The sequence below is a fragment of the Geotrypetes seraphini genome, chromosome 12 (assembly GCF_902459505.1).
Source record: "Geotrypetes seraphini chromosome 12, aGeoSer1.1, whole genome shotgun sequence".
Taxonomy (NCBI): Eukaryota; Metazoa; Chordata; class Amphibia; order Gymnophiona; family Dermophiidae; genus Geotrypetes; species Geotrypetes seraphini.
The window spans coordinates 77,402,890-77,418,687 of NC_047095.1; the positions used below are offsets into that span (position 1 = coordinate 77,402,890).

The 15,798-nt window shown below is 42.6% G+C and overlaps 1 protein-coding gene across 3 annotated transcripts in view; it reads right to left on the minus strand.

Moving 5' to 3' along the window:
* The window catches only part of TIE1 (tyrosine kinase with immunoglobulin like and EGF like domains 1), a 154,415-nt gene that overhangs the window by 21,293 nt on the left and 117,324 nt on the right, over positions 1–15,798 (minus strand). For all 3 annotated transcript variants that reach the window (XM_033916487.1, XM_033916486.1, XM_033916485.1), the window contains one exon: positions 13,008–13,121. In XM_033916487.1, the coding sequence (XP_033772378.1) occupies positions 13,008–13,121 (114 nt within the window). The remainder of the gene's footprint in view (positions 1–13,007; positions 13,122–15,798) is intronic.

Consider the following 15,798-nt stretch of genomic DNA (forward strand, 5'->3'; position numbering starts at 1 on the left):
CTCCCTCTCTTTTCTGTTGCTCTTATTCCCTCCTCACTTAATGCTGAACAATGAGATGGAAGGAAAAAAGATGCTGCATCTCTCTCCCTTCCATCCCCAGATCCAACTTCTCTCCCTTTCTCTTCTCAACTGCTCTCATCCCATCTCTCTCCCTGTCTGCCTGCATCCCTCCCCCCCAGATCTACCATTTCTCCCTTTCTCTTCCCAAAAAGTTCTCCCTTCAAGTATCTCTTTCTCTCTTCCTCCTCACCACCCTAGGTCCAACTTCTCTCCCTTCACAACATTGCCCACCATCTCTCTCTCTCTGTTTCTGGCCCCATAAGCTCTCCCCCCCATGCCCAATCTGGAACTGCTTTTAATACCCTCCCCCTTCTAACTTAAAAAGACAAAGAACCAGTTCATCCAGGAGGCTTCCTCAGCCCAGCATGTCCTCCCCCTTCTCTCCGCATGGTCTGATGTTGCCGTCACGCTGAAAAAGTGGCCCACGGCAGTGTTCTCAAAACATCCCCTTCTTACGGCCCTCCCTCACCAGTCAAGTTTCAAGTTTATTAAAAATTTGTTGTACACGCAATGTCAAATACTTCAATGCGTATGACAATTTTTAAGTACAAATGTTCTATTGATTTTAGCATATAAAACTACAACAAATGTTAACAAGGCAAGATACATACAAGCTGCATCAATGCAAGGAGTCACAAAATATTAATATAAAATAATACAGCAAGCAGACCCATGCCTATTTAGAAGGAGGAGAGTATCAGCACAACGCGCAGCCAGAAGTACATGTAGTATCCAAAACACAGAGAGAGACACCGGAGCCATACACCTAAAGGAATGTGTGGAGAGAGCCAGGAGACAACAGCTATGTTCATATGTAGACATCCATGTTCTAGGACTTAAACTGAATGCCATTAGCCTGTACTGCAATAGAAGTTAACTGGACTCCAAATTTTGGTATAGGAGCTCGTGGACTTGTGTTTTTCCGCTATAAAGCTTTTATACTTTACTGTAAGGTTTAGTGTATTCCACCAGGTGATATAGTTCACCCTAGAAAGGTCTTTCCAACAATGTAATATGTTTTTAAGGGCCAGGAATATCAAGATGTTAAGCAGTCGTGCCTTATGAACAGGTAGTGTATGTAGTAGGCCGTGATTACCTAATATAATGATGCGCAAATTCAAAGGTTCTTGTATGTGTAAGATTTTAGAAATGGTGTCCCATATTTTATTCCAGTAACCTGTTAAATGTGCACAATCATAGATCATATGGGTTAACGTGCCCTCCTGCGAGTTACAAGACCAACATATAGAAGAGAGTCCATTTGAAAATTTTGCTACCTTAATTGGGGTCCAGTGAGTTCTATGCAGCAGGAAGAACATAGATTGAAGAACACTGGCAGATCGAGAGGATTTAAACAAATTTTTCCAGACTTCCTGCTAAGTCTCATCTTCTAATGAAAGTCCCAAATCTCCATGCCATGCATTCATCACGTTCGACAGGGAGGAAGTCATAGATTTTCTCATGAGGACATACCATCTTGAAGCAACTTCTTTTTTGTTGTTATTAATTAGCGATGTTTGAGAAATCAGTTCTGGAGTAGTTCTCAATTTCCCTACATCCGGATAAAGAGCTGTCAAGCAGTGTCTCAGCTGTATCCATCGATACTGTTGATGAGGTGGCAAATTGTAAATAAACTAAACTAAACCTTAGGTTTGTATACCGCATCATCTCCACATTCGTAGAGCTCGGCACGGTTTACAGGAGATGGGATAGAAAGGAACTACAATGAAAGGTAGAGGTTTACAGGAGATGGGATAGAAAGGAACTACAGTGAAGGGTTAGAGGACCAAGTATGAAGAGATTTTTTGAGGGCTTAGAATGCCAGAGATGGAGAAAGTATCAGATTTTTGAGAATAGTCAGGTCTTCAGATGTTTACGGAAAAGTTGGAGGGAACTCAGGTTCCGAAGAGGGGAGGAAAGGTTGTTCCAGAGCTCGGTGATTCTGAAGGGAAGGGAGGTCCCTAGTTTTCCTTTATGGGAGATGCCTCTTAATGAGGGGAAGGATAATTTTAATTTGTGGGTGGATCTGGTGGTATTAGGGTTTGAGGAGTTCCAAGAAAGAGGGATAGATGGAGGGAGGATCCCATGTAGGATTTTGAAAGCTAGACAGGCGCATTTGAAGTGGACCCTGGCGATTATCGGTAGCCAGTGAAGCTTGGACAGAAGCGGAGAGACATGGTCAAATTTACTTTTTGTGAAGATCAGCTTGGCCACGGCATTCTTAATCCACTGGAGTCTATGAAGGTTTTTCTTAGTTAGGCTTAAGTAAATAGAGTTGCAATAGTCCAATCTGGAAAGGATGATGGATTGGACAAGTACGGTAAAGTGATTTTGATGGAAACAGGATCTAACTTTCCTCAGCGTGTGAAGGCTGAAAAAGCATTTTTTAACCAAGGAATCGAGGTGGTCGTTAAAGGACAATGTAGAATCAATAATGATGCCTAGAACATTGCTTGAGAACTCAAGCTGCAGAGTGGAGCCAGAGGGCAGAGAGAAGGAGGAGAGTAGTTGGTTAAGTTTTGGACCAAGCCAAAGGAGTCTTGTTTTGGACTCATTTAGTTTCATTTGAACAATACGGGCCCAGGATTGGAGGTTCATTATACAGGAGGCTATGTTCTCAGAAAGGTTGGTGAGGTTCGAATCAGTCTTGAGGAGGATGAGGATGTCGTCAGCATAAGTGTAAATTATTTCAAGGAGGGATAGGTGGAGGAGTTTTAGGGAGGTCATATAAATGTTGAAAAGGATGGGAGATAGAGGTGAACCTTGCAGGACTCCACATATCGGTTTCCAGGGGGAGGATGAGGTGCCATTCATTTTGACAGCGTAAGAACGAGAACGTAGGAATTTTGAGAACCAGTCAAGGACTGTGGAGTTAATACCTATCTCAGAGAGTTGGTAAACGAGAATGTCATGATGGACAATGTCGAAAGCGTCGGAAAGGTCGAATTGTAGGAGAACGGTGAACTTATTTTGAGAATGAAGTTGTTGAACCTTTGAGATCAAGGAGGTCAATAGGGATTTGGTGCTGAAGTTGGGACGAAAGCCATATTGGTAAGGAAGAAGAATAGAGAATCTCTCTAAGTATGATGAGAGTTGGGTAGATATGATAGACTCTAGCATCTTGGTTAAGAAAGGAATATTTGCTATTGGGCGATAGCTGGATGGCGTGGAAGGGTCTAGGTCAGATTTTTTCAGTAGAGGGGTCAAAGCACTATGACCCATTTCTGGGGAAAAAAGGCCCGAATGTAGGGCGGAGTTTATGAGTTTGGTAATAGCAGAGATGGCCAATGCGGGAATTTTCTCGTATAGGTAGGAGGGGAATGGGTCCAAGGAACAGTTGCAGGATTTCAGTTTTGAGGCAGAGTTTCAACCAGGGATTCAGATACGTGCTCAAAGGTAGTCCAGGATCTGTCGGCTGGGATAGGGTTGGAGACCGTTTGGGTAGAATTGGAGTCGGTGGGTATTAGGGAGTTGTAGGAGACAAAAGGTGGGAAGGAGCATCTCAGGGTAGAGACCTTTTCGTGGAAGAATTTTGCCAGAACTAGTGTGAAGGTCCTCAAAGGATATCCATTGGGAATCCTTTATTAAATCCTAAAGAGTCCAGATGCCACAATTCTGCCCCAGCTTCCAATCAAGTGATCTGTCCTGTATCTTAATATGAACGTTATGCCACCGTAAAATTCGATGAGATTCATGCCATTTAATTTCCATCAAGTTGTCGTAGGCTTTGAGAACTTCATGAGTAGAATAGTAAATGAACTGTTGTTTATCCTTTACACGTAGTGGAGTAGATAGAGTGTAGACAAGACGAGAGTGACCTTTCAGACTTTTTTCCAATTGTAACCAGACAGGAGAATTATAGGTGATGTCAGTATCCAACCACAACGAACTGTCGCATGATAAAAGCTTGGTGGTAGTGCAAGAAGTCAGGGAAGTTTACTCCCCCCAACTCTTTGGATTGCTTCAATTTACGTAGCGCAATTCGAGGTTGTCTATTTTGCCATAAAAATGTACTCAAACAACTTTCAATGTCATGGTATGTACGTCGTTTGAACAAAAATGGAATCATGCTCAGAATATAATTTATTTTGGTGAGTAGCATCATCTTAATGGTGTCCAATCGGCCCCACCAGGTCAACTTGAGGGGGGACCATTTTTGAGTGGAGTCTTTGATGGTTTTAAGAATATATTCTGTGTTTTCCTGCTCCACATCTTCCAAGGTGGGGCTCACATAAACACCCAGATATTTAATTTTAATTGGATTCCAAAGAAAACAATGCGAGTCCATTTCATGCTTGAAAGAAGCAGAAAGGTGTCCATTGATGCAAATTTTAGTAGTGGGGGCATAATATAAGACTTTAATCATTTGCATAAATTGCGGGGGGAAGCCAAATTTAGTTAGAGTGGAAAACAGAAAGGACCATTCCACTCTGTCGAAAGCCTTCTCAGCATCTAATGCTAATAAGGCAAGTTTATGGTAAATAATATTAGACAGGGTGCGTGTGTTGTTGGAGGAGTGGCGACCATACATGAAACCCTCAGCAATCAACAAGGGTAGCACTTTCTGTAGGCGGGATGCAATTAACTTAGCATAGATTTTAGCGTCGACGTTAATCATCGAGAGTGGTCTGTAGTTACTAACCAGTTTAGGATCTTTGCCCTGTTTAGGAATCACAATTGTAGTCGCCTCTGTAAAAGTCCCACCTGCTTTTGCCTGCGATGCTAGATGTTCAAAAAACTGTAGCAAAAGTGGGGCCAGTATCGTCTTAAAGGCTTGATAAAATTCAACAGTAATGCCATCTGGTCCTGGCACTTTATTTGTCGCCATGTCATTAATGATATCAATGATTTCCAAAACTGACATAGGGGACGTCAATTTATAGTGATCCGACTCAGGTATAAGAGGCAATGAGACTTGTTCAAGAAATGCATATGGATCATCGTTATTATGTGATTCAGATGTATACAAAATTTCATAGAACTTTTTTAATTCCTGTAATATCTCAGTTGTAATGGATATATCTGTGCCGTCCATCCGGGTCAGGCTGGAAATGGATTTACGCTCACTTTTATGCTTTAAGTATGATGCTAATAAGTGACCCGACTTGTTATTGTCTGCATAATAGTGGGCTGCTTGAACAAGTACAGAATGAGCAGCAGTTTTCCTCAGTAAAGAGTTGTATTGAAATCTGTATTTCTGCAATTCCTCCATAAGAAGAGGGTTGTTGATATTAGATTGATGTGCTAATTCTTTTGTTTTCAGAGTTCTGCATTGTTTTTCTTTTTAACCATCGAACTGAACGACATGATCACTCCTCTGCTGTATGCTTTGAAGGAGTCCCAAGTGACTGGTATCTTTTGGAATATTTAAAAGAAAGAATTCAGTGATAGATTTTTCCACTTGCTCCTTAAATCCATCTTCTAAAGGCAATGAAGAGTTAAATCTCCATGAGTTGGGTGTTAAAAGCGGTACTACATTATCCAGGGTAAGTGTGATAGCGGCATAGTCCAATACAGATATTTCTTTAATAGAAGAGTCGCTGAGGGATTGAAGTAGAGAGCTACTTATGAGACACATGTCAATCCTTGAGTATGATCCATGTGGAGGGGAGTAAAATGAGTATTCCTTATCATTCGGGTGTATTATTCTCCAAGCATCTATTAGTTCAAGCTGTGTCATTATGTCTAGCAAGGCAGCGCTCGCCTTGGTTGGTCAATAAATAGCTGTAGAGATCCTATGAAGGCACGGGTTCAAAATTAGGTTAAAATCACCAGCAATTATATGATAGGTAGAGTTGGAGTTCACAACTTGATTTGCAATTTCCTCAAAAAATTCAGGACAGTCCAACATTGAAGCATAAAGATTAGTAACAGATACAGGGCATTTATTAACATACAAGTTAACCTGGACCCATCTTCCACTAGCATCATTAGAAGACGATAGAACAATGATATCCGGACTATTTTTGACTAGGGTAAGGACCCCATTTCTTCTCCCTGATGCAGGAGAAAAGTATGGCAAATGGATCCAAGGGAGCCGTATTTTTTAGCCTCTGTAGCACTCAGATGGGTTTCCTGTAACAGTATGACATTCGGTTGTAAAGAGCTTAAATAGGACAAAATTTTCTTCCTTTTAATAACATTGTTAAGGCCCTTGACATTCAGTGATATTATGTTAAATGACATTGAAGAGTGTGCCTATTAGAACAACTATCCATAGCAGCAATCTCAATGGCTCAAGGGTACATTCCTCCGGTGTCAACTCCATGTAGGAACAGCAAAATAGGGCTGCGGTCATACTAACACTCCCCAAGCAGGGAAAACATCCCACAAAAACACACATTGTGGGTTAGAGAGGAGAAAAGGAAAACCAGCCATTACGAGCCAGTCTCCCCACAGTGTCAGAAGAAAAGGATCAAGTAAAGAACATCAGTAGTAAGAATCATCAGAAGAGTGAAAAAACAGGAACATAGGAGAGTAATGACCATGGATACCATCATGAAAAGGTAGCATGTATAATATTTATCAATAACAGATCTGTGCTAGCATACCCTATTAGCTCAGTAGTATCAAATAAGTTATGCAACAACAACAAAAAAATAAGAATAGGAATTTTAAAAAACAACAACCATAAGCAATGTATGTAAGTAGAAAACACTCCAAAACTTACAAACTGTACCCAGTGAAACAGATTTGTCATAATAGAGCTTGCAAACTTGCACAAAAATCAAATACTGATTTCAGGAAAGTCAAGGGAAAGATACATATCTGCGATAGACCAATTATTGGCAGGAAGAGCACAATTACATTACATTACATTAGGGGCTTCTATTCCGCCTATACCTTGCAGTTCAAGGCGGATTACAAAAGAGCTAACTGGACATTTCCAGTGAAGTTACAACAGTATTGGTTGTTTTTTTTCTTGGTTATAAGGGAGGAGAGGTAGCTGGATGAATTCTGGAAGAACTTGCAAATTGGATATTAAATTGATTGTACGTTACTGTGTGATATAACAAATAGATTACAGTTAGAGTACAAATAAGATTACGTTACATTTCAGGGATCTGAATACTTGGTTGGTGTTTTGGGGAGGAAGAGATTATTTAAGTGGAGGTTTTGGGGGAGAATTTATCTAGGAGGAGGGGGAAGGGTTGAGTTAAGATATCTGGATAAATTTTTTGAAAAGTTAGGGTTTTGATTTGCTTTTCGAAAAGTTTTGAAGTCGCCTGTTGCTGTCAACAGGTTGGAGATGGAGTGGTTAAGTTTTGCTGCTTGTGTCGCCAGAAGGTTATCAAACATCTTTTTGCGCTGAGTGCCCTTGAGTGGAGGGAAGGCAAAAGGGTTCGGAGTTCTTCTTTGTCTTGAGGTGAGGATCTGGTTTAGGCGGTTGTTTAGATAGGGGGGGCGGAGCCGTTTAATGCTTTGAATAATAGACAGTAGAATTTGAATTGAATTCGTGCTTGCATAGGTAGCCAGTGAGAGTCTAGGAAGACAGTTGTAATATGATCATATTTTCTCAGGGAGTAGATCAGTCTGAGGGCAGTGTTTTGTATAGTCTGAAGTTATTTTATCATGTTGGCAGGACAAGGTAGATAGAGGGAATTGCAATAGTCCAGTAGACCTAAGACTAGGGATTGGACAATTAGCCTGAATTGTGCTGGGTCAAAGAATTTTCTTATTTTACGTAGATTTCTCATAATTAAAAAAGCTTTCTGGGATGTATAAGATACCTCCTAATAACTAAAATTAGTCTAATAAGAAGAACAAAGCAGGGGATCGTGAGGAGACGGAGACCCAGTCACAAGTTGAACAGCATAGACAAGTATATCAGAAAATTATGAGAAAAAACTGTTGATCTTACAGCTCTCCCGGGCTAACCTACAGTATTCTCAATATATATATGATAATTCAGCACAAGTCATCTGGGTAGAGTGGGTGCCAGTTAAATATTTGCAGCAACAATAGTCAAACACCTCACACAATCAACCATAGCTAAGTTATAGATGATAAGCCTGCTAGCCTCCGTGGTCAAATCTATTGAATATAATCCTAATCCATCCAAAGTAAAACCACCCAGCACCACATTGGACTGGCCACGGAACAGGAGATGTCAGTGGCAACAGGGTCAAGGAGGTGCAAAGGCTCCTCTTTCAAGCATCATCAATAGTAAACCAGTCAGAGCACCAGAATAAACAAGGCAAAAACAATTAAGGCACTCAATGTTAAATAAAGATTCATTTAGCAACTTGAACTCAATTAATAGTTACAGGAGCCCTGATATGGAAAGATCACTAGCCAGTCTAACCCTATTATCAGCCCAGCACTAACAGACAATTCAACCTCTGCTATTGAACTTAATTGCCTGCTTGCAAAATACACAGTAAACAATGAGCCAAAACAGAAATTTAAACTGAGCAATTCTGCTCAAGGTAAAAGTTAAAGGTCAGGAGAACGGCTGTTCTTGGCAGCAATTATTCATGTAAAAAATAACTCACCATTCAGCGAGTACAAAATACTCATTGAAAATTTAAAAAAAAGAAATGTTAATAAAACGTTCAGATAAAATAAAAAATAAGGGCAGTAGCTCTACACCCAAAGTATTCTTAACACCTTGATAAACCTTCAGTTTTAATCTGCAGATGATTTAAGCAATATTCAGCAGGTGATCTTACTATATATGTGATAGGGACGGCATTCACTCGCTCGTCATAGCAAATAAGAAGCAGTAAGAATCTAACCGTTATAAAGCATTCGAGTGTCGTATAAAGCAGAATCGCACATTAGGAGTACAGGGACATCAACAGGCAGCAGACAAAAAACCAAAACCCTGCTAGAATGAGGAAAGGGAATCTCCTTTATTCAGAGGATGAGCCAAACTGCTGAACAAGACAGTATCAATTGCAAGGAAGCCTAATCCAGAAAAGCTCACAGAAACAGCACAGCAGAGTTTAAGCAGCCCTAGCGCAAAATCTAGTCATCTGTCATTCACACAACAATTATGCAGATCAAGTCTATGGCACAATGTTTGTGTAAATAAAACAGTGAAAGATATTTAAAAGAATGCAACTACAGGGAGGCGTTTTGCAGTCGTGTTATAGGAGGGCTTAGACTTTGATGTCTTGAAGTAATAATCGAACTTTGTGAGCTAGACCTGTTTTAAAAGTGTCTAAGTGCCATAGAAGTACCCAAACTGACCAGATGACCACTGGAGGGATGAAGGTTTGACCCCCCACCCCCATAAATCTGACTGTCTCTAGGACAGCAGCACATGATGGGTGGGCTCATGAGCCACAGAGAGGAGGACCCAGGCCCATAAGCCACTCTAACTACTACATTTATGATGGAAAATGTGAGCCCACCAAAATCCTACTATACATAGTAACATAGTAGATGACGGCAGATAAAGACCCGAAGGGTCCATCCAGTCTGCCCAACCTGATTCAATTTAAATTTTTTAATTTTTTCTTCTTGGCTATTTCTGGGCAAGAATCCAAAGCTTTACCCTGTACTGTGCTTGGGTTCCAACCAGTGTTCCCTCTAAGCGGGCGGGTGTTGTGAGCAAACTTTTTTCACTGTGAGCTAAAAATATCGGGCGCCAGCAAGTTATGAGCCAAATAAATATGTTGCTTTCTACCACAGAACTTCCTTACGTTTGTATGGAATCTATCCCCTTTCAACTTTAGAGAGTGCCCTCTCGTTCTCCCTGCCTTAGCTACTAAGTCTATTCCCTTCAGTACCTTGAATGTTTCTATCATGTCCCCTCTCAATCTCCTCTGCTCAAGGGAGAAGAGGCCCAGTTTCTCTAATCTTTCGCTGTACGGCAACTCCTCCAGCCCCTTAACCATTTTAGTTGCTCTTCTCTGGATCCTTTCGAGTAGTACCGTGTCCTTCTTAAAGTACCAGTGCTGGACGCAGTACTCCAGGTGAGGGCGTACCATGGCCCGGTACAGCAGCATGATAACCTTCTCTGTCTCTTCAGTCCAGCATCTGCCCCTTCCATTCACTGTCTGTCTTTCCCTGCCATCTCTCCTCCTGCCCCCCCCCCCACCCTCCAATTTGGTCTAGCATCCATCATCTTCCTTCTGTTCCCCTCATGGTCTGGCATCTCTATCCTTCCCTCCCCCCTGTGGTTTTTAGCATATCTCTCTTCTCATTTCCTCCACTCAGATCTGATCATTCTCTGCTCTCTTCCCTTTTCTTCTCTGGTCTTCCTTCTCTATTTTCTGCCTCCATCTAAATTAAATTCTTTCTTACTATTTAGTCCCGTTTCCCTCTTTTCACTGTGTCTACACACAGCTTGTCACCCCTTTCCCTCACCCCTCCATTATCTTACTATTTTCTTCCCCCTTTATTTATCTCCTCCTTCCATCCAGTATGTGTTCTTTCCCCACTTCCATTCAGCATCTGCTCTCCCCTCTCAACTGACATCCATCTGCCTTCTGCTCTCTCTCCCTTCTTCTCACTTCCATCATCTGTCCCCTTCTCTCTCTCTCTCATCTCCTCCATTCCATCATCTGCCCCTTCTCTCTCTCCCCCCCCCAACTTCCATCATCTGCCCCCCTTCCCCTCACCTTTGTGGGTCACTTTCTTTCCCCTGAGGGTGGCTCATGTCACAGGGGAAGCTTTGGCCGAGCAGAACCGCTTGATTGACAGTGGAACTTACTTGATTGATGTCGATGCTGGGGCCCGTTGCCGTTTGAAGGAAAAAAAAAAAGGTGGAAAAAAGGAACCTGTAAGGCGAGAGGAAGGGAAACCTCCAGGATAGCTGCTTTTTGCCCTCCTTCAGCGGCCCAAGAGTTCAGACCAGCAGCGGCAGCTCTGTATGCTTTTAACTTCGGCACAGAGCTGCCCCTAATCAATAGTTTAGCGCGGTTTCATGAGGCAGCCTCGGGGCCTTTGATAGCCGGCCCGCTTCGATGATGCGATGTGGGCCGGCCTAGCAAAGGCCCCGAGGCTGCCTTATGAAACCGCGCTAAACTATTGATTAGGGGCAGCTCTGTGCCGAAGTTAAAAACATACAGAGCTGCCGCTGCTGGTCTGGAGGTGCGGAGACAAGGCAGGAGGCAAACGCGGTGGAAGGCAGGAGTCCCGGCGAAGGCAGGAGTCCCGGCACAGCGACTGCAACAGGAAGTTGCAAGTCAGCTGACGCCGGCCTTTCGTTGCGGCGGGGACCGAATCCTTCGCGGACCGGCAAGATTTTGTTTGCGGACCGGCGGTTGAAGAACTGTGCTCTACAATGTGTGCGCTGTGACGAGAAACTTGTGCGCTGCCAGGTAATATTTTGTGCGCAAGCGCACACCAGCGCACCTTAGCGGGAACACTGGTTCCAACTGCCGAAATCTCTGTTAAGACTTACTCCAGCCCATCTACACCCTCCCAGCCATTGAAGCCCTCCCCAGCCCATCCTCCACCAAACACAGACCGTGCAAGTCTGCCCAGTACTGGCCTTAGTTCAATCTTTAATATTATTTTCTGATTCTAAATCCTCGGTGGGTATAGTAGGTTTTGGGAGGCTCAGCATACATTATAAGAGGTATATGATGAGATGCACATCTGCCACCCTTTATGTGAAGGGTGCCTCTGTGGCCCCTCCACATCTAAATGGTCTGGGTTTGGACGTTTTGAACTTGGATGGTTTTGTGGTCAAAATAGTGAATAAAGTTTGACGTCCAAGGGGTTGGATGAACTGGCAGAAAAATAGTCTAAGGCAATTTTCAAAAATAAAATTTGGACATCCAAAGTTGAACTTAAACATCCTATCAAAAATGGATGAAGTGAGTAATGGGGAGCTAGAGGTGTTATGGGAACCCCGGAAGTAGCTGTTGGCAAAACAGGAGGGTCTCTGTTGGTGAAGTAGGTCCTGGCATTGCTGGAGGAATGGACTGAACGAGTTTGGAGCACAGCTAAATTCCAATTGATTCACAGTATACATCGGACATAGTGAGATTGGTCTTCTCTGATATTTAAGGACTTTTTTGATCTGCATATGAGAAGGAGATGGACTTAGTAGAGTTTTTTTTAGATCTATGAAGCCTAACTGAGGTCTTTTTCTCCACTTGTTTTGTGTCTTTGTATTTGAGTTTGGTTGATGGCTCTGACTGAAGGAGTGACCAATCCCTTTAGGGTTAACTGAGCATGGTGGCATTCTTTAAGAACAGGGAACTACCCTAATGCATTTGAATGTAACTCACCTTGAGATACTACTGAAAAGGTGTGAACTACATCCAAATTAATAAATTTAACTAAAGCATGAATGACTACTTGAAGATCATGGAACAAAAATAGGGGTAATGTTGATAAATTTGGCAAAGAGAGAAAAAGATGAATGCATATGACACCAGAGATAACCATCTAGTTAACCCTCAGGTCTTGTATCACATCTTTTGGGCTTAATACTGGAAAGGATAGGTTTGAATATTTCCACTAAGCCCTGGTGCTGCCTCGACTCTGCCCCCGAACCACTCCAACTCTATTGGAAACTACAGTGGCAATCACAGCTGATTCTCGGTGGCACTATCTGGTTAATTGCTGCTCAGGATCAGGATTTAACCAGGGAGGAATCTTTAAAGTACTGACCCACTGTTTCCAGTTAGCTGACCCCTCTCGAGTGTATACTCAATATAGCATGCCTTCTATAGATAATAGGATCACATTTAAACATTAACAGCATCGTGAGATATGCATTGGATAGTGTATTAGTGAGTGCTCACTGAACAGCAAGGAGGATGAGCATGCCACACTATTTACACAAATGTAGAAAGTTCTCAATCCTTAATCTGTATGGAGAAGCATGAAATACATTCCTGCCTCCATCAACATTGCTCTGGATCCTTTAAAAGAGCACATTGATCACTATTTTACTATGCAAATGAGAACATTCACAGGCCCTCTCTCATTACACACCAGGTCTGCTTCATCCACAACTCCTCATCCTCTTCCTTACTCACCATGGTCTTCTTCACATATACCTCCTCCCCTCTGGATAGCCCAAAGTCTGCGATCTTGGCAGCCAAATTCTCTCCAACTAGAACATTTCTGGCTGCTAAATCCCTGTGAATGAACTGTAAAGGTAGAAATGTGAGCCTTTCATTGATACACAGAGAGGTTCAACTCTACTCTTTCAGTCAAGTGATCAAAACATGAAAATAAACTAGTGCAAACAAAGATCATCAGACAAGTTTGATTAGCTTCAGATCCAAACTTGTATGGAAACCTGAAGCCCCAAGACTCATTTTCACAATAGTGTGAAATAACTGTTGTTCCTTTCAATTCAAAATTCATCCTCCCCTATGCAGTATTTATATAACACTGACCCAACAGTATTCCTACTCCTACTGACCCTCATCTACCCATACACACAACAGTTGATTTGGGACCTATAGACTATAGGGAAGTTGGGTTAAATCTAGGTTTTGCTTACACAGCTGTGTAGGCCAGGCCTGAAATGTTTATTGGTTCACACTTGTATACTGAAAAACATGGAGCTGGACTGTTTATTCCAGGTGAGATCATGGGACAGAACCATGGTGTAAGGTCATTTAGGTCATGATGATCTTAGACAATTATGCCCGCCCATGAAGATGGTCAGAGAGTAGGTTGCTGAGATTCCCCTTTGATGGGCCTATGAGAGAATGGGTTGTATAGGCTTAAGCTGACTAGGTCTTTGCATCATAGGACCAATTCCCATGATCTAATCCTCATTAAGCTGGACCAATCATGAATTGCCAAGCTCCATTACTTACAATGTTAGCCTGTTGTTGGCCAATGACAGGACTTACCAGTAATGGCTTTGGAGACAAATCCTATGTAACAAAGGATTTCTTGGACATTAAGGAGAATGAGAATGTGAGAGGTGAGTATGAATGAGAGTGTGAAAGCATGACAAAAGGTGAGAGAGAATTGTTGGCTTCCAGCCCTGCAGAGGGACTGGAAGGATGTGCCATGGAGAAGGATGCATTGCTGGGAAGGTGGGGAACGACAATCTCTTCCTGGGCTGAGGTGAGAAACATCAGAAATGCTGCTACGGTGAAATTCTGTTTTTGAAGGAACACTAGCCTGACAAGAGCTAGCAGAGTTTAAACTCTATGTGGTATTGACTCTGAGACACAGAGCTTATAAGTTTCTGACATTAATTAAGATTGTTAGTTAATCTGTTGCTATAAATCTGAACTACGTAAAAGCCATAATTTCATTCCTAAGCACCTCTCACACAGGGTGGGCCAAAGTAGGGATACAGCATTTATTCTTTTTATGTTACAGATGTCACGAATAACATTCATGTGGAGTATTTGTATCAGTTATATCGTTTCCCTTTTACTTGATCATCATTTAGTACTGTACAATCCCTATTCAATACCTGTAAAATAAAATGAAAAAAATGAATAAATACTGTTTACCTACTTTTGGCCAACCTTGTATATATCTGTATATAAAGCATAGCATTGCAGGGATTTACAGGGTATAAACAGATCTCGTAACACATTGGCCCACTACACAGTACTCCTACAACTACTGACCTTGTTCTACCCATGCACAACATTGTGGTGTAATGTGAGAACTACAGCCTCAACACCCTAAGGTTGTGGGATCAAACCATCCGCTGCTCCTTGTGATACAGGGAAAGTCACTTAATCTCCCACTGCCCCAGGTACATTAGAGAGACTATCACCCAGATGCTGTATAGGAAGCCGGGAGGGGCATCCTATACAGAATTGGGACTACGCACACCTAAAATAAACCTGATTCTATAACCGACGTCCATGTTACAGACACCAGTTACAGAACCAGGTTAGTGTAGACACAGCCACTACACTTATCACGGCAAGGGATCTCCCTGCCGTGATAGGTATAGCGGCCGCCTATCTCCCCCTGGCCCCCCCCAAAAAAACGAGACAGAAGGGATGCCCAATTCCTCCTGCCTGGAAGACCCCCCCACCCCTGATGATCACCGAGAGGAGAGTGCCCAACCCCTCCTGCTGGAAGAAGACCCCCCCCCCCGATCGCTGTTCAGTCGGCAGGCCCACCTCCATCGAAGTGAGGTGGGCCCGCCCTTTCCTGTCCATCCCCAGTAAGCCTAAGGCCTGATTAAGAATATAAAAATTGCCGCTGCTGGGTTAGACCAGTGGTCCATCATGCCCAGCAGTCTGCTCACGCAGTGGCCTTCTAGTCAAAGACCAGCGCCCTAACTGAGACTAGCTCTACCAGCATACGTCCTTGTTCACCAGGAACTTATCTAACTTTGTATTGAATCCTTGGAGGGTGTTTTCCCTATGACAGACTCCGGATTGGCCCATAGGAGGAATGAAAGGGCATAAGATGAAGTTAAAAAGGGATAGATTTAAAAGTCATCTAAGGAAAGGGTGGTAGATATGTGAAATGACCTCCCAGTAGAGGTAGTCAAGACAAGGACTGTATTTAAATTCAAGAAAGCATTGAACAGGCATATGGGATCTCTTAGGGGGAGGAAGAGATAGTGGATGATTTGAACGAGCAGATGGTATGGACCATCATGTTATCTGTTTCATGCAATACGCCTACTGTCTCTGAACCAATACACAATACGGACCCAAAACATAGCACTCTTGTTCCTACTGACCCTGAACTATCCATCCACAATACTCACAGAACACTGACACATCACACAGTACTTCTTCCCCTACTGACTCTAATATACCCTAAACAAAATTGACTAACAGCAAAGTACTCCTACTGTCCTTGACCTACATATGCAAACTCCTG